This window comes from Diabrotica virgifera, chromosome 1, assembly GCF_917563875.1.
Source record: "Diabrotica virgifera virgifera chromosome 1, PGI_DIABVI_V3a".
NCBI classification, from domain to species: domain Eukaryota; kingdom Metazoa; phylum Arthropoda; class Insecta; order Coleoptera; family Chrysomelidae; genus Diabrotica; species Diabrotica virgifera.
The window spans coordinates 46,424,774-46,451,612 of NC_065443.1; the positions used below are offsets into that span (position 1 = coordinate 46,424,774).

A 26,839-nucleotide genomic window follows, 5' to 3' on the forward strand; every position below is an offset into this window, starting at 1 on the left:
GCGGAACCCCCTTATCACTCTGGGATGTGAAAAATAGATTACGACCGATTCTAAGACCTACCGAATATACATATGTAATTTCATAAAAACCGGTCAAGCGGTCTCGGGGGAGAATGGTAACTAACACTGTTACAGGAGAATTTTAGATGTAAATGTATAGATGGCTATTAAAAAAATAGGGGTTGATGATAGAAGAGTGAAAATTAAGGGTTGTATGTATTTTTTAATAAAAATAAAAAATAATGTCGAGGGGGCAACCCCCCTTATAAATTATGGGTATGAAAAATAGGTTAAAACTTATTCTCAGTCCTACAGGATATACGTGTAAAATTTCGTATAAATCGGTCAAGCCGTTTCGGAGGAGTATGGTAACTAACACTGTTACAGGAGAATTTTTTGTACACAGAAGTAACTGACTTAAATAATAAAAGTGGCTAACTTTGACCACACTTGAACTAGGAGAAAAATTTTTGTTTTGAAAATTCGTATAAAAATACCAGCTTTTGAAATCTCAAAGTAGATTTACTCTACAGTCAATATTAACAAAGCTATTCAAATTGTTGTGAAGCCAAAAAAAATGACTCTACTTTAGTAAAATATTTTCAGAATGATAAAAATGACTTTTTATGGATTTTATTAAATGCTGTGAAAATATAAGTGTTCTTCTTTCATGTGGTTTCCACAGAATTGCTGTATCATTCTTATTTTCTGAACAATAACATTGCAAAAAAGCTCTTTGGGATAAACAAAATGAATAAAATTTAAACTAATTGACGAATCGTCTTGAAATTTTTTGTGCATGATATGTACTGGTTGTCTCCACTTTTCGTGCAATATGAAAGTCTTAAGTTCACTTTCGCAAAAGTTATAGCAAATTTTTTATTTTCGAAATTTTAGTCTTATTTTGCAATTAGCGAAGCAACAAATGACTGGACGAAAATTAAAAAACTGCCATTGTGAACCTTTGCCCATTTACTAAAAGATGAATACTCCAAATAAGTTATTTAATAACCCTATTTTTACCTGTAGCGATTTAAACGAAAAAACTGTCATTTTGGACGCTTATTTGTTAATATCCAAAATTCTCGTCCGAACTGTTAATTAAGTATTTCCATTTTCGTATTTATAATGTACAGTGGAACCCCGATAAGTCGGCCCCCGATAACCCGGAAGTCCGGCTAACCCGGACCGATTTTCATCAGATAAACATTTTGATTTTCAATATTTTGTATTTTTCAATTTAATTGTGGCTTATTTCCAATCAAAATAGTTAATTATCAGACAAACCTTTCAACAATAAAAATGTATGTAATATAATATTTGAGAGATAATGTGTACTTATGTGTGTAATTTGAACTATACGGTATTAAAAATGACTCATAGCACACGCCGCATAAACAACAGCCACCTGTCTGTAGTGTCTATTCCTTTTTATTTCAAACTGTCAGCATTGTTTAGGAAAGACTATTTAAAAAATTCTTTTATAAACAATGGTCTTCAGTATTGTGTGTCTTGTATTGTTCGCTTCCATTTGCTTACGTTTGGGTTTGGTGTTTTTTTTAGTAATTTTAATGAGTAGGCAGGTACTGTGCATATTTATAAATATATTTCATGTTCAATTCTAACGGAGTTTATCTGTAAGTATACCGTATTTTATTAATTTTTACCATATTCTCCGGCTATCTCGGATTTTCGATAACCCGGATCGGTCGCGGTCCCAATTAATCCGAGTTATCGAGGTTCCACTGTATTAGATATATAGTACCCAAAAAATTTATTTGCAACCTGGCTGCTCAAGTGTCCCGACAAAGACCTTATTTCTCTGGACTAATAAGAGATTTATAAGTTTGCATAGAAGATTGCTGAGAATGACATATTAGAAAACGATAACATTGCGGAAAGCTGTCAAAAATTCAACAGCAACGCAGCGACAGAATCACTTGGAGAGAGGAAAGTAACGAATACTAATAAAAAAGAAAACCCTATCTAGAGAGGAAGTGACGATAAAATGTGAAGAAAAGAAAAAAGCCGTTTTACAATACAGAACAAAACAATCACAACAGACATACTAGACCTGGATCCCTCGTACCAAAAAAAAGTTGATTAATAGCAAGCTGAAAATTTGTTAATAGCTTAACAGTGTCTAGTCGGACAACCTTTGACGTATGGGAACACTGGAACAGGGGAAGTTTTAATTGTTTAACAGGTTAAAAATTTGGAACGCCAGACTACCAAAACGTTCGATGTATTTTGTCGGGCAGAACTTCCAATTGATTTGTTACCATTTCATTAAACTCTCATGCAAAAATCAAACTGGTGTTTATCATCAACTGGGCATTTTAATGAGTGGAACACGAAGAACATGTCAAATGACAGGAATCATGTTGGTTAGTAATAGCAGTCTGATTTTTGCATGAGAGTTTAATGAAAGGGTAACAAATGAATTGGATGTTCTGCCCGACAAAATACATGGGACGTTTTCGTAATCTGACGTTCCAAATTTTTAAACTGTTCCACAATTAAAACTTCTCCGGTTCCAGTGTTGCCGTACATCAAAGTTTGTCCGACTAGACACCGTTAAGCTATTAACAAATTTTCAGCTTGCTATTAATCAACTTTTTTTTGGTACGCGGGATCCAGGACTATACAACCACTATAAACGAATCAGACACGAATGAATACTTTAGTCAGACAAATAAAAACGGAACACTGGCAGAGCTTCTCAACATAGATGGAACACGACTTCTACGGAACACAAAAAAAGTATGGAAAATGATCAGAGGACAAAGAAAAGAGATGAACGAACTAATAAAAACGGAACATATTCAGAAGGAAACATGGGCATACTACTTCCGATCTCTAATTACTAAAGGTGACGATAATGAACCACCAACACCTGAAGTTACGACAAACGAAGAATTGAACATCGAGGAGGGAGAGGTAAAGGAAGCATTAAGGAAATTAAAAAAAAAAATTAAAGCACTCATGGGAGTGCGGACAGAAGTGAAAACTTCTTATAGTATATAAATTACAAGCTCAATGCTTTTCCACATCCAAAAAGAAGTGCTATACCTATATTATATAAGCGTTGCGTACGTTCTATGCTATTTATGTATACATACACATAATGTGACACACGCAAGATTAACTCTTGCTTGGGCAGCCTACGGAGCTCTGAGAGATATATTTAGGAGCAGTATACCGATCGGTTTAAAAAGACAAGTGTTTGACCAATGTGTGCTACCGGTAATGACATATGGAGCAGAGACACTGACTCTAACCAAGGCAACAGCATCGAAAATGCGGGTTGCTCAAAGGCGCATGGAAAGATCCATGCTGGGCGTAACTCTACGGGAAAAAATAAGAAATGAAGATCTCAGACAAACAACCGGTATCGCAGATGTTGTAGAACGTATCACCAGGCTCAAATGGAACTGGGCAGGACACGTCGCCAGGCTGAAAGATTCAAGATGGGCACGAAAGCTGATGGAGTGGAGACCAAGAGAAGATAAACGAAGTAGAGGAAGGCCGCCTACACGATGGACAGATGATATCAGGCGGATTAGTAAAAACTGGCAAAAATCAGCACAAAACCGTGAAGTGTGGAAACAATTGGGGGAGACCTATGTCCAGCAGTGGACGTGAATTGGTTGGATGATGATGACACATAATATATATTATGTACGTACGAAATTTATTTCGGCAAAGTGATGACGGTCGCAAACTCAATAATTTTTTCCTATCTAAAAAGTGCACAACGTCCCTACATAAGTTTTCACTTTAAAAATTTTTTCCGTGAGGCAATGACGGTCGCTCATTTAATATTTTTCCCCATCTAAAAAGTGCACAACGTCCCTAAAAAGTTTTCATTTGAAAAATTTATTTCGCCGAAGCGATGACGGTCGCTCATACAACACTTATTCCCCATCTAAAAAGTGTATAACGTCCCTAAAAAAGTTTTCGCTTCAAAAATGTATTTCGTCGAAGCAATGTCGGTCGCGATGACGGTCGATAATTTAATACTTTTTCTCCATCTAAAAAGGGCACAACGTACCTAAAGAAGTTTTCACTTCAAAAATTTATTTCGTCGAAGCAATAACGGTCGCTAATTCAATACCTCTTTCCCATCCAAAAAGTGCATAACGTCCCTAAGGAAGTTTTCATTTGAAAAATTTATTTTGCCGAAGCGATGAGGGTCGCTAACACTTTTTCTCCATCTAAAAAGTATATAACGTCCCTAAAAAAGGTTTCGCTTCAAAAATTTATTTCGTCGAAGCAATGACGGTCGCGATGACGGTCGATAATTCAATATTTTTCTCCATCTAAAAAGGGCACAACGTCCATAAAGAAGATTTCACTTCAAAATTTTATTACGTCGAAGTAATGACGGTCGCTAATTTAATACTTTTTTCCCATCGAAAAAATGCAAAACGCCCCTAAAGAAGTTTTCACTTCAAAAATTTATTTCGCCGAAGCGATCACGGTCACTAATTCAATACTTTTTCCCCATCTTAAAAGTGCACAACGTCCCTAAAAAGTTTTCACTTCAAAAATTTATTTCGCCGAACAAATACCGGTCGCTAATTTAATACTTTTTCCCCATCTAAAAACTGCACAACGTCTCTAAAGAACTTTTCACTTCAAAAATTTATTTCGCTGAAGTGATGACGGTCGCTAATTCAATACTTTTTCCCCATCTAAAAAGACCAAAACATCCCTAAAGAAGTTTTCACTTCACAACATTATTTCGTCGAAGCAATGACGGTCGCGATGACGGTCGCTAATTCAATATTTTTGCCTATCTTAAAAGTGCACAACGTCGCTAAAGAAGTTTTCACTTCAAAAATTTATTTCGCAGAAGCAATGGCGGTCGCTAATTCAACACTTTTTCCCCATCTAAAAAGTGCACAACATCCCTAAAAAAGTTTTCACTTCAAAAATGTATTTCGCCAAGACGATGACGGTCGCTAATTCAATACTTTTTCCCCATCTAAAAAGTGCACAACGTCCCTAAAGAAGTTTTCACTTCAATAATATTAGTATTATTATACGTACATTATAAAGCGTCGTTTAAACACAACGATAAGTCACAGCAACTAGTTGTGATGACAAGTTGAAACGCTGTTTAGACGCTGCGATTCAATGCGATACCACCTTCAACCCAACTCCAACTTTGATAAGTTGTACGATGCACCGTTTAAGGGTCGTTTAAACACAGCGATAAATCAAACAACTTATCAAGGTCAATCGAGTTGTTGCAACTTATCATTGTGTGTAAACGGTGCATCGCACAACTTATCAAAGTTGGGGTTGGGTTGAAGGTGGTATCGCATTGAATCGCAGCGTCTAAACAGCGTTTCAACTTGTCATCACAACTAGTTGCTGTGACTTATCGTTGTGTTTAAACGACGCTTTACACACAATGATAAGTTGCAACAACTCGACTGACCTTGATAAGTTGTTTGATTTATCGCTGTGTTTAAACGACCCTTAATAATACACGTACAAAATTTATTTCGTCGAAGCGATGACGGTCGTGAAATCAACCTTTTTTCCGCATCCCAAAATAGATTTTACATTTATTTTAAATTTAAATACTTTTATACAATTTATGTATACATACTCATAATATAGATACGTACAAAATTTATACTCCGGTCAACTTACGCATCCGAGGCTACAAAAATTACCATTAAGCTGAAAATTGGCAGGATTGTTAAAAATACCATCATAAATGAAATCTAAAAAGTCCTCATAAATCCGAGCCCTGCTAAAAATTTTACGCGGGGTCAAAGGTCACCAAATATGGTTTTTAGCGATTTTCAGCGAAACGGTAAGTTTTACGGTAAAATTAGTGCTAACAAAAAATGTAGATTAGATAATTATCTATAAAAAATGTCTTATTACTTTTTTTCATGGGAGCCACCGTTTTTGAGATATAACGATTCAAAAAGTGGTAATCGTCATAATATGCGCAGACGTTTCCACCCCACCTTTGAGGCGCGTTTTTTTAACGTGGTTTCCCCAGTAGGCCTATTCCACGGATCTGTTATGATTCTGTTTAATTTAAAGCTATTTAATAATTGATATTGGCAAGGGTTAAAAATGATTAAACTTTATATAAAGCGGTATAAATTAAAAAAAAGGGAAATTTATCAATCTGGTTCATAATTTTCTAATACTTCTGCTTCCCTTGTTCTTCTCATTGTTCTTCTTCCTCTTCTTCATCTTCTAGTTCTTCTTCTTCTTGTTCATCCTGGGTGCAAGTAAATTGTCCCAATAATGACACATCGCATGGCTCCTCGATAGAATCAAATCCTCAATTGTTGGTGATTCAACATTGTAGCACGACCGGTTTTGACAATTAGTGCATGCTACCGAACAAAACAGTCCAACTTTAGCGCTACATCCCTTTTTACAGTTGCAAAAAATTGTGTTCAGGAGTTTTTCCGGCGCAGGGGGAGTAAAGTTTGAATTGGTTCTAATGAACTGTCGACTAATTTCCATCCCCAGTCTTTTGGATCTAACTGATAACCAAGCCACACTTGAACTTGGTAATATACCCGAAAAAGATGTTGATGAGCAGCCGCTGAGGTTGGAGGAAGACAAGATAACTGCACTTGTTTTTTGTTTCGAGTACTTTTAAAAAAACATGCATATCGAAACTTATCTAAGCACGTAGTTTTCTTAGGCGCTCCATACATAGAGAGAGAGAAGAGATGGCCATTTTTTTTCACGCTCTTCATTACATTCCTGGCCGCAAAATAAGCATTGTTTTTTAAAACAAAAAGCTGGTTCACTTACACGTGCTCTAGTAAGAGGAGGAATTTTGGTCGATGTACTGGCTTCTTGTTTTTCATATTGTCTTTTAATAGCTGCAGCAATAGAACACTTTCGAGTATAACTTTTACGACACTCCACATGTATGGTCACAGATTTCTGCTGTTTAAGAAATTCTAAAAATCCATCAGCTCTTTCAGTACTTGCATTGATTAATGTTTTTATACCACGTTCAGCGGTAACAATTTCACCTTTAGTTAAAATTTTAGCGCAAATAAAACAATATTCTGACATTTTTGTTATAACAATGAAAATAACACGAAATACACGATAAAAAAAATATAGGTTTAACACGTATTTTCACTCCGGAGTAGTACTCAAGACTAATTAATACCTCGCGGGTGTCATCTACCTGAAGGATTTATAAACATTTTGCCTAGAAAGTTGTCTTTCATTATTATGTTCAAACCCTTCTGAGAAGAGAATAGGTAGGGTGATTAGATTAGCTGACGAACGTGTTTATTCCGACAAAACCCATCTTTGCAAATTGAACTAAGGCGCATAAATAAAAAGAAGTATTATAAGTTAATACTTCGTCATTTGTTGTATTTTGTTGTGTATTTTTGTTGGGATTAAGCCGTAAAATTCAAATAATTCGTATTATTTTCGCGTTACATTCACTTTGTAAAGATTTTTTTGTTGGCACTGTAATATAATACAGCTCATGGATTGCATCCCTCGGTAGACCGCAAGCTGTATAGTAGAAACATTATCATATTTATAATCTTATATTATTATGTGTAATATAAGTTAAGTTGACCGTAGAATATTATGTTTACTTGTATTACAGCTTCAGTGATGTATATACCTGGTGTACTAATACATATATTATTATGACGATTAGAAGTCTTTCAACTCTTTGAATCGTTGTATCTCAAAAACAGTGCCTCTTAGGAAAAAAACTATTAAGATATTTTTTATAGATAATTATCTAATCTACATTTTTTGTTAGAACTAATTTTACGATAAAACTTACCGTTTCGCTGAAAACCGCGAAAAACCATATTTGGTGACCTTTGACCCCGCGTAAATTTTTTAGCAGGGGTCGGATTTATGAGGACTTTTTACATTTCATTTATGATGGTATTTTGAACAATCCTACCAATTTTCAGCTTGATGGTAATTATTGTAGCCTCACTCCTATTTTTGAGTCTAACTAGACCGGTCTATTAGTTCGCCGAAAAGATGACGGTCGCGATGACGGTGGCGAAATAAATCTTTTTTCCCCATCCTAAAATAGGTTTTACATTTATTTTAAATTTAAATACTTCTATACAATTTATATATATATATAAATCTTTTTTCCCCATCCTAAAATAGGTTTTACATTTATTTTAAATTTAAATACTTCTATACAATTTATATATATATATATATATATATATATATATATATATATATATATATATATATATATGTATGAATAATATACATACACATAATATACCTACCTATATATGTACAAAATTTATTTCGCCGACGCGATGATGGTCGCGAAATCAATACTTTTTCCCCATCCTAAAATAGGTTTTACATTCATTTTAAATTTAAATGCCTCTACACATAATATATAGCATAAGCGATGACGGTCTCAATGACGGTCGCGATGACGGTCGCCAATTCAATGCTTTTTCCCCTATCAAAAAATCGCACAACGTCCCTAAAGATGACGGTCGCGAATTCAATGCTTTTCTCCTATCCAAAAATCGCACAACGTCCCTAAAGAAGTTTTCACTTCAAAAATAGAAAATCACCAGAAGAGGAAAGAATATCGATCGAACTCCTTAAGTAGCTACAAACAGCAGAGATGAAAACCCATCGAAAAATCGGTAGTAAGACACTATGCTACAGAACTAGTACAGATATACGACGGAGATGCAAGGTGAGGAACATTAATAACTTGGTAATAAACAGAAGAGTAGAATGGAAAGACCACATAAGCCGAATGACAAAAGGACGGCGAGAGACGGTTCCCTAATAGGAAGACGATCAGTGGGAAGACCACGAAAACGATGGGACGACAACTTACTGGAGGAACATTGAAGAAACATACAGAATCATGTCTAAACAAAAAGAAAAAGAAGACATGAAAGAGAATGGAAGGATCGCAAAATTATGGGAGATCTTATACATATTATGAGGAAAGCGGAAGAATCGTGCACCAGATTACCAATATCCATTATAGGACCAAGAAAATAAAAATTGTGATAGTTCAGGAGCTAGAACATGACGTCCGATTTAATTAAAAAGAACATATTTATGGGCAATAGATGGGGAAACTGCAACTTCTGGGGAAGTTTTATTAATGAATATCGAAGAGAAAAGGGCTTTTAAGAATACATTATTTAATTAAGCATACCTGGTTTAACTCCACCAACTGTGGCAGGTCCAATAATAGAAACCTTCTTCTCGTCAGCCAACTTGATCAACTTCCTGGTGTAGTTTTCTGGAATACCTTCAGCAATGATGGCAATTGTTCTGATTTGTGGATACTCCAGGGTTTCCACGGTACTAGAATAACCTGAACGTAATGAAGCGAAGTTAACAAGGACATCAGCGTCAGGATGTTTCATCATCGCGTCTCTCATTTGTTTGTATACCGGAATGAGTATTTCTTTGTGTCCCCAGTAGTATTTTTGCTTGTGGTCGCCAGTGAAGGGGTAAATTATTGCTACAACGCTGGGACTTTTTCTGTTGCACACGAAATCGAAGTCAAGCATGCTCTGGATAGCACGGTTCTGCATTCCCCAAATTATTGCTTTAGTATTGTTGGTGAACATTGGAAGGGCTTTTGAGTCTCCCTGTTAAAAGAAAGTGAAATAAATTGATATGTGCCCTAAAAAGCGTATATATAGGTTAAACAAATATGTTGTAGTGGTGAGCTTAAGCAAATAAAAAAAATTTAAATAAATTAACTACGTGAAAGTTTCTAGTTTTACTAGTGATCTTCTTACAACTTATACTTTATTACTAAATGGTGTACATTATAAGAGATAAGTAACACTTATTACATGTGATTTAAAAACACATAATAAACACACCAAAAAATAAAACAAATTAACAAGGGGTGTAGGCTTCCACGGTCGGTAAATTGTGATAATACGTTTGTTTCCAGGTTTATAATGGTCTGCATTTATTTCTTTTTGACGCCATTTTAACTACCAGACTAAAACCTGGTAGATAAAATGAGATCATGTGGAAGTGACCAAAGTTCCAACTGAAGACACTTAATTTTCACAGCACGGCATTGGTCCAAAATTGTTACGATCAGAGAAAGGACGTATTCCTGTGATTTTTAGACTACGAGAAAGCGTTTGATCGTGTCCAACATCACAAGTTAATGCAGATCCTCAAGAAGCTTGATATAGTACAAAAAGACATAAGATGCATTGAAAACTTGTACTGGTATCAGGCAGCACAATTAAAAATAGACAATTCTATATCCAAATCCATACATATAAGAAGGGGTGTTCGGCAGGGTGCAGTTAATGCAGATCCTCAAGAAGCTTGATATAGTACAAAAAGACATAAGATGCATTGAAAACTTGTACTGGTATCAGGCAGCACAATTAAAAATAGACAATTCTATATCCAAATCCATACATATAAGAAGGGGTGTTCGGCAGGGATGTGTGCTTTCCCCTCTTTTATTTAACATTTATTCGGAAGCCATATTTCAAGAGTCTTTGGAAGATGCAGAGATGGGAATCAAAGTGAATGGAGTATTGATCAACAACATACGATATGCTGATGATGCTGTCTTAATTTGCGACAACATAGCAGATCTTCAACAACTTGTCACTATAATCGGAGAATACAGTAAGCGAATGGGATTAGAGATTAATACCAAAAAGACCAAATTCATGATCATCTCCAGAAACTTGGATGCATTTGAAAACTCCACCATAACACTGAATACTAAGTCCATTGAGAGAGTGAGCAAATTCAAATACAGTGGAACCCCGATAAGTCGGCCCCCGATAACCCGGAACTCCGGCTAACCCGGACTGATTTTTATCAGACAAACATTTCAACAATAAAAATGTATTGCTGTTACAAAATCTCGTGAACCTAATTCATTCACTTGGTGACGTCAATTTACGAACGAAACGATTGAATCCGACATTACTGAAAATATCAGGGTGCAGATGGGACCCTGTCGCGCAATTCGCAGCAAATAAAATAGTCGTATGTTTTTTGCTTCATTTTATTTCGGTTATACATACGCATTTTTAAGGTTCACGAGGTTTTGTACCAACTCTATGTAATATAATATTTGAGAGATAATGGAACCGGATTGAACTACATTTACCATAGTAAAAATGACTCATGGCACACCACATTCATTGTGGTGTTATCGAAAACAGACACCTGTATTATCCTTTATTTATTTGAAACTTTCTTAGCATTGTTTAGAAAAGACTATTAAAATTATTTTTTTAACAATGGACTTAGTTATCATTGTTATTAAATAACATAACATCAGAGACGGTATTGTGTGTAGTAAAGTCGTATTGTTCGCTTCGGTTTTGTAATCGTTCGTAAATTTATTCAGATTTTGTGTTTGCGTGTCTTTTGTCTATAAGGGCAACAAAACGTAAAATTTTTGTAGTGACAATGGAAAAGAAACTAGAAGCATTAAGTAGAATTGATAAAGGTGAATCTTGCAGCATTAAATTATGGTGTCGGTACATCTACAGTATCGGATTGGAAGAAAAATAGAACTAAAATCGAAGAATTTTTTTTCAAAATGATAACAAAAGACAGTTTGGACAATCGGTGCAAAGCTAATAAAGCTAAGAATGAGACATTTGACGACGCTTTGTATGTGTGGTTTTGTGTGGAATGCGAACGTGGTTTACCAGTGTCTGTGTGACAATTATAACCGAGTTTATCTGTAAGCATACCATATTTTATTAATTTTTACCATTTTCTCCGGCTAACCCGGATTTTCGATAACCCGGATCGGCCGCGGTCCCAATTAATCCGAGTTAACGGGGTTCCACTGTACCTAGAAACGTGGCTTTTTGAAGACTGGGCATCGGACAGGGAAGTGAAATGTTGCATTGAGCAAGCTCGATAAGCTTTCGTAAAATTCAGGAAGGTACTGACCTGCTCAGAGTTCGACCTTACACTGAGACTAAGGCTTACTAAATGCTACGTGTGGTCGGTGCTGCTATACGGCATAGAGGGCTGGACACTCAAAACGAGGGATATAAACAGATTAGAAGCCTTCGAAATGTCGCTTTATCGCCGTATCCTAAAGATACCGCGAAAGTCACAAATGTGGATGTCCTTAAAAGAATCAACCAAGAACGTCAGCTTTTCGAAAACATCAAGAAAAGAAAAACGGCGTATTTGGGTCACATCATGCGAAACGAAAAATACCAGTTCCTTCAACTTATAATCCAGGGTAAAATTGAAGGCAAGAGAGGAATAGGACGCAAGAAAATGTCCTGGCTCCGAAACATAAGGCAATGGACAGGGATTAACGACATACAATCTCTGATACACATTGCAAGAAACAGAGAGTTAATGGAAAATGTGATCGCCAACATCCATTAGTGGATTTGCATTTGAAGAAGAAGAAGGTATTTTCAATGGCTCTATGGATTTTTTTTTTAAATATTTCAAAGTTATAATTAAAAGCCAAAAAACAAAATGAATGTATCAGAGCAGGAAAACTGGAAAGCAGGTGTACCTGTACAAGCAGACGCTACCTGGTACACTGATCGCTCAAAAACATCGCATGGTGTAGGAACCGGTATATTAGGGACAGAGCAAGGGATATATTTCCCGGTAACTCTACCTAAGTATGTCACAATTTTCCAAGCGGAAATAACGACAATCCATCATTGCGTGGAGGAAATAGAAAGACAGAAAAGAATATACCGTTCAGCTGTGATCTTCACAGATAGCTAGGCAGCGCTCAATTCTGTAGAGATACGCTAAATAAATTAGTAGAATGTAGCAAGGTTACGATAGCCTGATAGTTCGTTCTTTAAAGGTAAAATATTGCAAAACCTTTATATTTTAAAGAACCGCTTGGATTGACATGAAATTTGGCTAACAAAGCTAAAAGCCGACTAACAAGTCAAAGAAAAAAAGTAATATTGTGCCGATGTGAGCTTTTGCTCCAGGGGTGAGTTTCACCCCCTTTTGGGGGTGAAAAATATATGTTCCAAATAAGTGTGGAAATGGATAAAATGACTAATTCTGAGCAAATTTTGTTCTATAAAGATTTTTCACGAAGTTAATACTTTTTGAGTTATTTGCGAGTGAATGTTATTTTTTTTACAAAATAACCACGTTTTCAGACGGTTTTTCGCAAATAACTCAAAAAGTAAGTATTTGGTCGAAAAAAAATTCGTATCAAAAATATAGCACGTAAAACAGTGAAAAACATGGTGTATATATTAGGTCACTATACCTAGTAGAAGCGGTGTTATAGCTAATGAAAAATAGGTTCATATTCGTCAAATTCCAAATCAAATATTTTAACGTAAAAAACGATGCACTTTTTTGGGCAAAACTCATTTTAACTATTTTAAAGTGTTTAAAAAATGCTTATTTTTGTTTAAAAAAAAATTTAGCATCAAAAGTAAACAAGTTACGCTCAAAATAAAGTTGGTCCCTTTTTTTGGTAAGAAATCAGGAAAATCACCCTCTAATTATCATTTCAAATGAACTTAATTGTTACCACTTCACAAGTTTTTTACTCGCGTATGTATTGATCATATGATCTGTACGTTTCATCGGTTCAAAGTCCTTATTTTTGAAAGAGCTGTAGTTAAAATAGCTTGAACAAGTCACTTATCACGAGTGTATGCAAATTTAGAAACACCGAATCTTAACCAATTTTTGTCTCCCAGAAAAACAAAAAAATACAAAATATTCAGAAAAGTAAAGCCGACTTTTTTATTCTTTAAGATTTTTGGTATCTCTAACAAGTTTTAAGTTATTTTGAAAAAAAAAGCATTTTTTTCAAAATTAAAATTTTTAAAAATTTTACTTTACAACTAAATTTTTTCAAAAATAAGCACTTTGAATCGATGAAACTTACAGATCATATAAACACAACATAAGTAAAGTAACTAGTGAAGCGGTAACGATTAATTTCATTTAAGTTGCTAATTGGGGGGGGGGGGGGGGTGATCTTCCTAATTTTTTTTGCCAAAACAAAAGGGACCAACTTTATTTTGAGCGTAACTTGGTTACATTTGATGCTAGAAATTTTTTTTATAAAAACAGAAATAAAGCTTTTTTTTAACACTTTAAAAAAGTAAAATAAAAATTTTATTTTTAATTCAGCTGCAATGCGAAGGCAAAACAATCCTACTTTTCAATTAGAATACGGAGCGCAGTCCAGTCCCTTGAATCGCGATTTTCGGCTCTTATTGGAGCCTTCATCGGAAGGAACGTAGGCTTGTTCTCCATGGAACATGTATCCAAAACTGGATACATCAGAAGAGTAACGCTTCAAGCTTTTATCCAAGAGTAACAGATGTTGGAACTAATAACCTTTTTGTCATTCGATTTCATCAAACTACTTCACTTGACAGTGTCCTAGCTCGACTGAGCAGCGCAGGTAACCTCCTTGCTATGTGCTGTCGACATCGGCCACGACTTAACTAGTAATCCACCGCGACCCACTTGTTTTGTTCCTACCTTAATGCTGGGAATAACTAGACAACTAGACAACATTAATCAAAATTTGGTAGTCTAGTTGATACGTTACAGTTTTCTTTATCATCTAAGTCAAGAACTGGATAAAATAATATTAATAGGATAGAATAAACCACTAGAACATGTTTCTTTAGCCTATACATTTCTAGTAAACCAATTTGAAAAAAAGTATGCAGATGATTACCTCTGTCGATGATGGTGATGAAAGGTGTACGTTGTTTGATACATTTTCCTTTAACAAACGAAATATAAATATCTTTATGCTTTTCAATTATATCAATAGCTTTATTTACAAGAAAGTTAAAAAAAACTAAAAGCCCGATTTTATTTTTGTAAGTAATTGCTTTTTAAGCTTGCGTGCTAAATAACAAGTTTTATTAACTCAACATGATAAAAACTGAAATAACAATGTTTCCCAAAATGTTTTTTAAAAATTTACAGAAAGTAGCAAACATTTTAAAGCTAAACTTGCAAAGTATCGGAGCGGCATTCAATATCATCTTTTAAGAAATATCTAACATCGATTACATATTCACTGAGTAAATCAAGCCATCTTACTGACAAAGTTAAAATGTATTGTAGTGGTATATTATTTTCGTGATTTGGTCTACAAAAGAACTGATTCTTCCTGGCCTTTCCTGTGCACAATGGTCGTAACTTTTTCTCCCTCATAGATGATCTTTATTAAGTAATTGTGCTTTTTATAGTCTTTTTGTGCCCCTTGGGTCAGCCTTGGTATTGGAACTTTAGTACGGCTGGGAAGAGGTCTTGTATTTCTTGTACTTCAGGGTACTGATATCAATACTCTATTTAGTTGCAGACTTCTTAAAGTTGATAAGAAGCTAGGATTTTGATAGCATCTCTGAAATTGCGCGAATAGTACTACTACTGTTCTACTAAGCATCTGTTTTCTTCACATAAAATTCGGTGGTTATATTATGTAATGAGTGACGAAGTTAACAATTCTCTATCATTCTCTCCATCGATTCCTTTAGTCGATCTAAGATTTTCTCGTACCATCTTCCGACTATTCAGCGAGAATTTTACATTTAATTTAAATACCTTACTTAATTGTTCGTGGTAGTCGAACTTCTTTCATTCTTTAAGGACTTGGTCTTCTTTCTCTTCCCCACTTATCTTTATGTTGTAGTCCATAATTATTGTTCTTTTGATTCTACCTGTTTTACTTCTTTCGGTTTAGATTTCTATAAAATTCAATGAATTTAATGGAGTTAAAATTCAATGAAGTTCATAAAACAAGATGACGTTGAGGGCTCGCTTTGTTTTGGAATTCTAGTTTAAAAATGTTTCACTACTTCATGAATAAAGAAAACCACTTTAAAAATGTTGGGACAAAAAAATATATGCATCCCAAATATATATATCCAATTCATAGAAAAAAAAATGTTAATTTTAATATGTTAAAAGCTAATATGTCTAACTAAAAAAATACAATAGTGTTTTCCTTAAAAAACGCTTATTTACTACTTCCACCGTGCATGTAAGTAACAATAAACTCTAGGGAGGGGCATATTACGCATCTAAACTTTCGTGCTTTATCTCACTTAGCACAGCGAGGAGTTCACAATGTCAAATGAGTCTTATGTAGTAACTCATTAGTAACTTTTATTGTATTGATGTTGGTGACAATCATGAAAACATTATGTATATACAATACACGAAGTATTAACAACAGGCAGTTGGCGTAAAGCAGATCATTTGGAGTGGCTTATTTCTACAAATAAAAACATACCAAAATATCATCTATAAGTATAATATAGTATAATATAGGAAAATGAAGGCACTATATTTGTGAACCTTCTATAAGTGCAATAAAAGAAGTATGTTCTTTATTTGATAACATTGGAAAGACTCTATCAACGCATACATAATTTATAGTATGGTAGTTATTTAGTAACACACCTTAGATAGGCTTAATGACGGTTTTTTATTTTGCGTATTTTTTTACAGACTAATCTAATATTTATTTGCAATGGTTTGTACAGTTTGGGACAAAAAGTTATAACACTATTATATTCGAAATATCATTTCCTGGCAATTTAAAAGGAGATAATTGCTTAGTTGGTTAATAACAAAGAAAATATGTTTATTCTACATTATTATTGCTAAGTATTTACTATTATTAATAATTTTGTTAAATTAAAAATTGTTATGATATACGAGTTACAACTAATTTATCAAAAGGAAAATATAAGTTTTTTAAATAACTTCATCTGTTTTAAAAATGGTTGTTTAAAAATACCATTTCTAAATCAATATGAGTGTTGTAGACGCTGGGTGTTGTTCCACGTTTTATTTGATTTATTCGTAGATAAAACTAACAAAATCAAGATAACAATTAAAGCTTTAATCAAACCTTTAAAATAATTTTAATTTAACCTTGAGCTGCGTATATCTAATAGGGATTTTCATTCACAGTCATTTGTTTCGAGCTTCTGTCATATGTCACATAATATTAATATATCTACGTCATACGTTATTGGTATATACAATGACACAAACCAAAGACGTATGACGTAGATATATTAATATTTTGTGGCACATGACAGAAGCTCGAAACAAATGACAATCGATGAAAAGCCCTATAAACGAAACATACTCCTTTTGGCTGATTGTTTAGGTTTGCGACCATGCAAAATCTAAAAAATATATATGTAATATGGACTACTACTATCAATGAATCATGATTATTCAGATCTCAGGTAGAAAAATAGATACTTTGTCTTCGCATTTATAAGCAATTCTGCTTGTTCATTGACAGATTGATACCTCTATGGCAGGTTGTCACTCCACATTTGGCGCAGTCGATACTTCTGCCGATTGGTGATTTATGTGGTTATTTCGTTCTTTTTTTCTAGTGTACATTCGTTTACATACTGTACATTATATTTTCTTCTAATGTCTTCACTCATTTTCGATTCTCAGCAGTTTCCTGTTATTCTTCTCAGTACTCTCATCTCTGCCGTTTGTCTTTGTGTTTTGTGGCTGTCTCGGGTCTTGTTTCTAATGCATAACTTTTTTTAACTCCGCCTGTAGCTTTGTGGGATTGATCGAGTGGCTCGACAAAACTGCTGCCGGTCTCAAGCACGGATAAAGGAGGAGGGATCTACAGCTAGGTTAGCATCCTACTGATAGACTTTAAAACCATACAGCTCGTATAAACAGGATTATGTCTGCATCAGAAAAATACAGACGTAATAGATAACTGATATCATCATCATCCAGTTTTCTGCGTCCAAAGTTGACTATAGGCGTCCCCTAATTTCTTCCAGTCCTGTCGGTCTTGAGCGTCCTGCAGCCAATTCTAACTGACAATGACCAAATAAAGCTAAACATTTCATCGTCGTTGTCTTCTACTCAATATTTTATGGCCATACGCGTTGGGTTGAGTTTGTAAATATTGTTAACATATTGTAAGCATATTTTCCAATCATTTATTCCTCATTTCTTCAATATCTTTTCCACGTTCCAAGATATCTTTTGTTTTTATGTGCGTTTTGGCGTTGTGTACAGGATTTATATTAGCATCAAAAAAATAAGAGTAATCCATATCGATGTAATTTTTAAAAGTCTCAAACAAACATTGTCTACATGCATTGTTTACATTACATAAATAGGTGACATTGATGTTGCAATGTAGGCCACTCGTTTTTAAAACTCCAAAGTCAGCGATTCTAATATTATTAGTAATTCATGGTCACATTCGGGTGTCGTCAATCATAACAAAACAATTACGATTTATTTATAGATACGGAGAAAGTAAAGAAGGGATGATTCATTATTCAGACATCGACGGGGTTAGATCATAGACTTTGTCCACCAACTAGTTACTGGCGTATTTAGTGTTCCAAATAAATATATGTCTGGTAAATAGTGTTTTCAACTTAATCAACCCCATCATCGAGGGTAACAACCCCCCAGTACCAAGATAAAGCGATCCTGGCAGGATCGCCATATGGTAGTTGGGGTAGTTACCCCCGAGGAGGGGGTTGATTTGTAAAATACTATTTACCAGACATATATTTATTTGCGAACACTAAATACGCCAGTAACTAGTTGGTGGACAAAGTCTATATTCTAACTACATTGATGTCTAAATAATAAATGATCTCTGCTTTACTTTCTCCGTATCTATAAATAAACTCGTTATTGTTTTGTTATGATTGACGACACCGTTGTGACCGTGAAATACTCATAATATCAAAATCGCTGACTTGGGTGTTCTTGAAACGAGTGGCCTACATTGCGAAATCAATTTCACCCAATTATTTACTATAAACAATACTTTCATCTCTATCTTTTTCTGGGATATTTCTTTTTCTGAGATATTTCATCTTTTTCTGGGTCGAAATTCTTCGGACTGTTGAGTTCTCAGACTTCTCGTATTGTCTTTATTTTGTTTTGTCAACTATTAACGTACCTATTCTATTCTTCGCCTCTGTTTTCTATTTGGCGCTCACTCATTTATGTTGTCCTTCCTACACGTGTTTCTAATTTTATTGCTACCTGTAATGTTCGTTTTTTGTATCATTTGTCTAAGGATTCCCATTTCGATTCTTTACCAGTATCTTGTGTTTTCAAGTATTCTGTTACATATTTTATATAAACGTTTTTGGTTCTATTTTTCCCACTATTATGCTTGATTCTGTCATTCTTACCCCTTTTTCAATATTGTCATTGTATTGATAAACCTTAATGGGAATCAGCCACAATTTCAGTTTAAGATACGTTTATTTTGACGTTTCTGTTTCCACTTCGTTTCATACAGCATGGTGTAAATGAAAGGAATAAGTTCATTATTTCGTAAGCCGACTACTTTAAGGAAAAATCCCGAAACAGGTCGATTCTTATTTTTAAATGACTTTTTGGCACATATATCATACTAGTAACGTCATACATCTGGGCGTGATGACGTTATCGATGATTTTTTTAAACGAGAATAGGGGTCGTGTGCTAGCTCATTTGAAAGGTTGATCAATTATCGATCCAGTAATATAAACATTACCGCCGGCTTACGAGATAACGAATTTATTCCTTTCAGTTACACCACACTGTATATAGATCATGTTGACGTAAACGACGCGTTGTGAACTTGTAACGCCTTATGTGGTGTTCCAATAGGGCTTTTCATCGACTGTCATTTGTTTCGAGCTTCTGTCATGTGTCACATAATATTAATTAAGCTACGTCATACGTCTTTGGTTTGTATCATTGGGAATACCAATAACGTATGACGTAGATATATTAATATTAGATGACACATGACAGAAGCTAGAAACAAATGACTGTGAATGAAAAGCCCTATTACAAATATTGGGAAGATACTGTGGTGACTTTTTTTCAGGAGGATATTCCCACAACCCACTATTATAGGTTGGAGCCGATGAAAATCAGTACCATTGCTGTCAAGATATAATTTTGATGACAACATGTTCGCTGTGTTTCAAGATTTTGCATGGTATGAGCCAGTCTGTGCCTCCAACAATTGTTGAACCATTCGTTACTTTATAAAATATTATTTATAAATTTAATATATTTTTAAAACCCTCTGTGTTAGAAATTTATTTACACATTTAAAAAACTCAAGCTTGAATTGTGCTAAAAACTCAAATGAAACGTGTGCTTAGCCACAGCGTAAAGTGCAGTTAGTAATGAAATGGTTAGTATATTAATGAGACTGAATTTTAGTCGTATACTATATTTTGGTAAATATAAAACACAACTTAAATCCAAGAGGTTATTAAATGCAACTATGAAAACATGACAAAATACAAATAAAAAACATAAACAATCTGTAATACATATTATACATTATTAAAAATAATCGAGGAAATTCAAGAAATACAAGAATAATCTTTGCTCAATTATTTTTAAATAAAAAATATAGGGTAAACAATGACCCTGTATACGTCTATCCAGCTGATTATAATGTCAACCTGGAACTTTTAGTCATCATTGTTGTTATCTACACATTCATGACTAATATTCGCTCCGTGCATGACTGACGCGACACATAGCGGCATAACCTGACATTGTTGGCCACCACAATTTGACGTAAAGCATATGATACACATGACATATTTGACTTTAATATGTAATATTTATTTACTATTTTTGATAAAATTTGTTGTATAAACAATGACACTGACATTACAAAGAGTTGCCAAAATTGTCATATTTCGCCGCTACAATCGTTTCGTGTATCACTACAATGGTCACGCACGAAGCGAATACATTTTAACGTTTTCCTTTACTAGTGCAGAAGAAAGTAAACAATGTCAAAACTTTGGATGCATTTTAGATTATTCTTGTATTCCTTCCCTTATTGTTTTTCACTAGAAAAGCATCAACATTTATATACAACTGAAAACTAAAGCAGTATTATCTGTTATCGATTGAAATAGATCACATATGATTGTCGTATTTATACAAGATGGACCACGATTGCATTTTCGGAAAATTACTTTCTGTATACAAATTGTAAATTTAACTTTATGTAAAAGTGTTAGGCAATTATTCTTGTGAACTGTCTATGTATCACATTAGGAACTTTATTAGAGGATGCTCTTTGATATACTTTTTTCTTCTTAGGGAGAAGCAAAAGATGAGTAATGAAGAAAGAATAGATTTAAATAATATGGTCAAACACATTAAGACTCTATGTAATAGCTAAACCATCGGGATCAGTATCGAGAAACTCCAACTTCTTAATATACGTTCTTTTCCTGCTTCTCTTATTTTCACGGGGCCTCCATTCTAATAATCTCCTAGTTATCATCGTTGAGCCATGCTGCATGTCCTCCATGTCTCCTATTCCCGATCTTCTGCGAATCTTTTAGCTTTTAACGCGGTCTGTACGTTTAATCCATAATAGACGGAGAGGCAGCGCTGAAAAATCTCTTTGAATTTACTAAAGCTAAATTTTTCACAGTTGATTACTGTGATTATGTAGAGAAACATACTGCGGTCGGTCAAGTGAAACGTAGAACAGGGGTTACTGAGAGGGTATCAAAGTTGCTTTCCTACGAAGGTAATTAAATCCATTTACTAAGGCTGAAAATCAGTACACACATTCTAAATTGAATATAAATAAAAGCTATTATAGTCGGTCAGCTGTATGACGGGACAGAGCCGGTCGGTCGGCCCTAATGAATATACAGGGTTATTCACTATATTTTGACCCCCTTGTAAACTGCTTTCTTTACAGAATTAGAAAAAAAATTAAAATACAAAAGTTATTCGATTTTTAAATTATGATTTTTTGACATATATATCGTACTAGTGACGTCACCCATCTGGAGGTGATGACATAATCCATCTGGAGGTGATGACGTAATCGACTATTTTTTTAAATGAGAATAGGGGTGGTGTGCTAGCTCATTTGAAAGGTTATTCAATTCTCTATACAGTACTATAAACATTAAGATCATTATTAATACAAGGTGTCCAAAAATTTTTTTTTAAATTTTTTGGACACCCTGAATAATTAATTATGTTAATGTTTATATTACTGAATAGGGAATTAAATAACCTTTCAAATGAGCTAGCATTCGACCCCTATTCCCATTTTAAAAAATAGTCGATTAACTTTTGTATTTTACATTTTTTTCTAATTCTGTAAATAAAGCAGTTTACAAGGCGGTCAAAATATAGTGAATAACCCTGAACCTGGGGCCGACCGACCGGCTCTGTCCCGTCAGACAGCTGACCGACTATAATAACTTTTATTTATATTTAATTTAGAATGTGTGTACTGATTTTCAGCCTTAGTAAATGGATTTAATTACCTTCGTAGGAAAGCAACTTTGATACCCTCTCAGTAACCCTTGTTCTACGTTTCGCTTGACCGACCGCAGTATGTTTCTCTACACAATCAGAGTAATCACCTGTGAAAAATCTAGCTTTGGTAAATTCAAAGAGATTTTTCAGCGCTGCCTCTTGGACTATAATATTGATCTTTCCATTTTCCTCTGCGCAATTCTCAGTTTATTGGCATTATTTTTAGTGAATGTTAGTATTTTAGATCCATGTTATAACTGGAAGCACATATTGATAATATACCCTTCTCTTAAGGCTCATAGAAATTTCAGTATTGAATGTATCCTTCAGTCTGACTTATAAAGCCCAAACGCAGACTAATTATTTCTTGTGTCTGATTTTCCCTGGTGCTTTGAAGTCATGACTAAGATATCTGTAATGTGTAATCACTTCTACGTTATTGTTTCTCCGATGATCAAGTTCGTCATAAAATTTGTTTTAGTTTTGTTTATTTGCAATACTAATCCTTCGGTTGGCTGTGAAAGTTCATTTAGCATTACTTCCGTTTTATGTAAGGCAATGAGGACAATATCATTAAAGTTTAGTGCTAGACCTTTTATCATCACATAAAAGATGCTTTCAAAGCATGATAAATGTAAAAATATTGCATCGAGGACAAAACAAAAAACGGAAATGTTGTTCTGAAGCTATTTCCTTTTGGCATTTTTATGATTAACTATTTAGATGGGAAATAAGCCACACAATTTTAAAATAAAAAAAAATTCAATTTAATTGTGGCTTATTTCCCATCTAAATAGTTAATCAAAAAACGTAAAAGAACCTTTCTATAAAAGAAGAAAGCTGAAACACTTCAATCATTAGGTCATCCATCCATTAAGAATCCAGAATTTAGTTGAACAATATAACGGAGAGAATCATCGAATCAATTATCTATTTGATTAAATGCTAATGTTAATAACAGAATTGGTTGTTAAGTTAGAAACTAGTTCCTTGTCCTTAATGTTAATCTTTGTTGAACAAAAATTTCACAGCAAAATTTAAAAAAAACTTAAAGCTCCTAAATTGATGCGTATTAAGTTGTTATATTAAATAGCAATTTTCCGAAAACAAATGATACAAAATAGCAGTTGTTAACATCACCCGATGAAACATCTCAATCACATCCGGAAATTGACTTACCTGATTGGCATCTTTGGCACCAAATTTCAATATTGAATAGATGTGATCCATCTGAAGCAATACACAGACATTGACAATCGCATTCAATCTCATTTTGTATCATTTTGTAACTTAAAATCGTAGGAGAATTTTGAGACGAAGAGATTTTTATTTTGTAATTATAGATAAAGAACCTACGTGTAAAGCTGACTTGAAATAAGTCAAATAGCATGAAAAAATGATTGTTAAAAATATAATAAATTCAGGATAATCTCAATTTAACCCATGATTTAGTGACTGATGATTGATCAAACAGTAAGAAGTTAGAGATGCTAAAATGAGAGTCACTTTGCGGCAAGGTTTATGGTGGATAAAGTTGATACAAGTTAGAGCTTTATAAAATGTCACAGTATTTTAGAAACACAAGAGTCTTTGAACGAACTAAAACTCCCAAGAAAAGCAGGCCGAATGTACCACATCTTTATAATCAGATTACTACTAGAAATTCTCTACAATCTATTAATCATGATAGTATGTGTAACTTTCTGTTACCAAACTAAAAAAAGATGACTCGAAGGAGACTGTTTTTCCCGAAGAAACATTTTCACAAATGTTTCACATTACTAAAAAATATAAGTCAAAATGATTAAACATGTGATCATTTAATGACATGTTAACGTACAACACTTTTTAGTTAACGAATAGGATAAAAAATCAAATAAATAAATGACAGAAACACAATGCATATCCTTAAAAATAGAAAGTACTAAAGTGTTCTATGAAGCGAAAAACTAAAACAATACAATAAAGCGGCAAGCAAACTAACTTGTATTTGGAAACCATTGCCAAATTTTTCATAGTTTTTCCGAATTTCAATCATAATATTAGATGTTAACAAACAAAAAAGACGAAGAATACATTTTTTCCAAATTGTAATACTATTTTCCTAATTAATTTGTGAATTAGCTTTATTTTAAGATTGATTATCTTGTAATTTTACTGTGTTATTTTTGATGTGTGTAATATTGACGACTTATTCTCCAGTAGTTTGTAATCTCCTATGAAGTAAATCGTAATTTCCATTTTATTTAACATTTTTTTTTCTCAAAAACGTTAAGTTCTATTGTGGTTACAACAGTTGTAGTGTATACAGAATAAGCCAAATAAAATCAGGGCATACGTACGAATACATTTAGGGCAGTCAATGAGGGTATTTGGCTCCGAATTCCATCCTACTACATCGATTTACTTGATATTTTCACAGAAAGTAGGGAATAGCTCAAGAAACAAAGTCTACTATGGTGCTTTTATCTTGGGGGCGGTTCCCACCCCTTCTCGGGGGTGAAAAATTTTATGACTACATAACCACGGAAGTGGCTAGAGAACCTAATTCTAAGCAAAGACGGTTCTATAATTTCTTTTTAAAAACTCAATACCTACTTTTTGAGTTATTCGTGGTTGAAAATTGGCCACTTTCATTGAAACGTAACACGTTTTCGAACGATTTTTTGCGAATACCTTAAAAACTACGCATCTAACTAAAAAACTATACAAAACATTTTTGTAGTTTATAAAAAAACAAAAAGACTCGTTCCTTCATAAACATTCTCATTATAATACAAAAAATAGATATGGTAGGTGAAAAAAGTTTGTTTTTTTGGTGCATGCTCAAATCGGTGTATTCAACTTGAAATAACAGAGAAACGGTCGATTTTAGGTGTATAATGCCACTAATACCTTTTATAGTGCTTAAAAAGGCCACATTCAAACTAAGCGAGATATGCTGCAAAAAAAAAACTGATGACTAATGTATTTTCCATCGTTTTCCTTCTAGAATACCTTTTATTATAGTGTTTTCTGTATGCTTAAAAAGTTGGACGGGTTTAAAATGAATGGTTTTTGAAAAAAATAAGATCAAATTCCTTTTTCTTTATCTAACTCAAAAATGATAAGAGATACGAAAAAAAATACTGTACAAAAATGTAGGGTTTTTAGGTAAAAATTTTGATTTTGTTTTTCATTACTGTATCATCGTTTTCAAGTTACATTGAGAAAAAGAAGATTTTTAAGAAAATTTAAAAATGCGCTCTATAATTTGATCTTATTTTTTTCAAAAACCATTCATTATAAACCCGTCCAACTTTTTGAACATAGAAATAACACTATAGTAAAAGGCATTGAAGAAGGAAAATGATGTATTTAAATTCTGGTGGTTGAGGGGATAAATAAACTTCTCATTGTTTTCTGAAAATACATTAGTCATCAATTTTTTTGCATCAATCTCGCTTAGTTTGAATGCAATCAACATTTAATATTGCTCATTTTAAAGGTCTTTTCAATCATTACAAAAGGTACTGATAGCATTATACACCGAAAATCGACCGTTTCTCTGTTATTTCAAGTTGAATAGGTGAATAGTTGAATAGTTGAATAGTCTCACCGATTTGAGCATGCACCAAAAAAACAAACTCTTTTCACCTACCATATCTCTTTTGTATTGTCGGAATCGTACCTTAAGACAAAATTGTTAAAAAAATGTGAGATAGTAATGTGATTTAAATTGTGAATACCTTTAGCACTTGGATAGTCCAAAAATTTTAGGAAAAAAATACTAATATACTCTGTATTCAAATAAACGAATCTTCTAATAACAGAAGGAAATATCAGAGTAAATTTACAAAATAATCAAGCTATCAATGAAAAAACTTATCGCTATTGTGCCAATGGCTCAAGAACAAGACGCTACTAAATTTGGAAAAAATCGTACAGGTCGTTTATTACTTTATTACTTAAAATCAACGATCCAGTTCGATCATTATTATAATTGCACTGGGTTCCAAATGGAAGAAAAATATAAATTAACGTACCACCATATTCCTTGCCGGAGGGGCTGCTGGTTTGGCCGCACCATCTTTGCTGGCAAGCTGCTGTTTGTTGGGTTCAATTTCACCGCTAGGAAGAGCGAAATTTGCTGTGGCAGTTTCTACGTGATTTTCTGATGGAATTGGGCGAGTTCCCAAAGCCATACCACAAATAGCAGTCATGTGAGTTTCAGGTCCGAAGACGTATAGAGGAATACCTGTAAAAATAGAGTTTTAATATAATCAAAGTAATTCATTTCCTTATAATATGAAGATACGATGAAAATTTCTCATAGTCCATGGGCTAATAATTTCACAAAGGTTCGTTTGGGAACGATTTTCCCTATTAACCTCACTTAAGTTCCTTTGTCTTTCATATATTTTTGAATCAAATATGCGATTGAAAATCACCACTAAAGAAGTTAGAAATATTATCCAGCATAAAACAAATCCACAAGGGTAAGACCTGATCAACGGGAAAGTCCTGCAGCAAC

At 33.8% G+C, this 26,839-nt stretch overlaps 1 protein-coding gene across 5 annotated transcripts in view; it reads right to left on the reverse strand.

Annotated features, from left to right (window-relative positions):
- LOC114327471 (ATP-citrate synthase) overlaps window positions 1–26,839 on the reverse strand; it is a 266,730-nt gene that overhangs the window by 15,267 nt on the left and 224,624 nt on the right. For 2 of the 5 annotated variants that reach the window (XM_028276104.2, XM_028276103.2), the window contains exons 7-10: window positions 26,352–26,563; window positions 23,506–23,556; window positions 14,711–14,758; window positions 9,200–9,641 (exon numbers count right to left, since the gene is read on the reverse strand). In XM_028276104.2, coding sequence (XP_028131905.1) covers window positions 9,200–9,641; window positions 14,711–14,758; window positions 23,506–23,556; window positions 26,352–26,563 — 753 coding nt within the window. The remainder of the gene's footprint in view (window positions 1–9,199; window positions 9,642–14,710; window positions 14,759–23,505; window positions 23,557–26,351; window positions 26,564–26,839) is intronic. The other 3 variants (XM_028276106.2, XM_028276105.2, XM_028276107.2) reach the window with 3 other exon arrangements.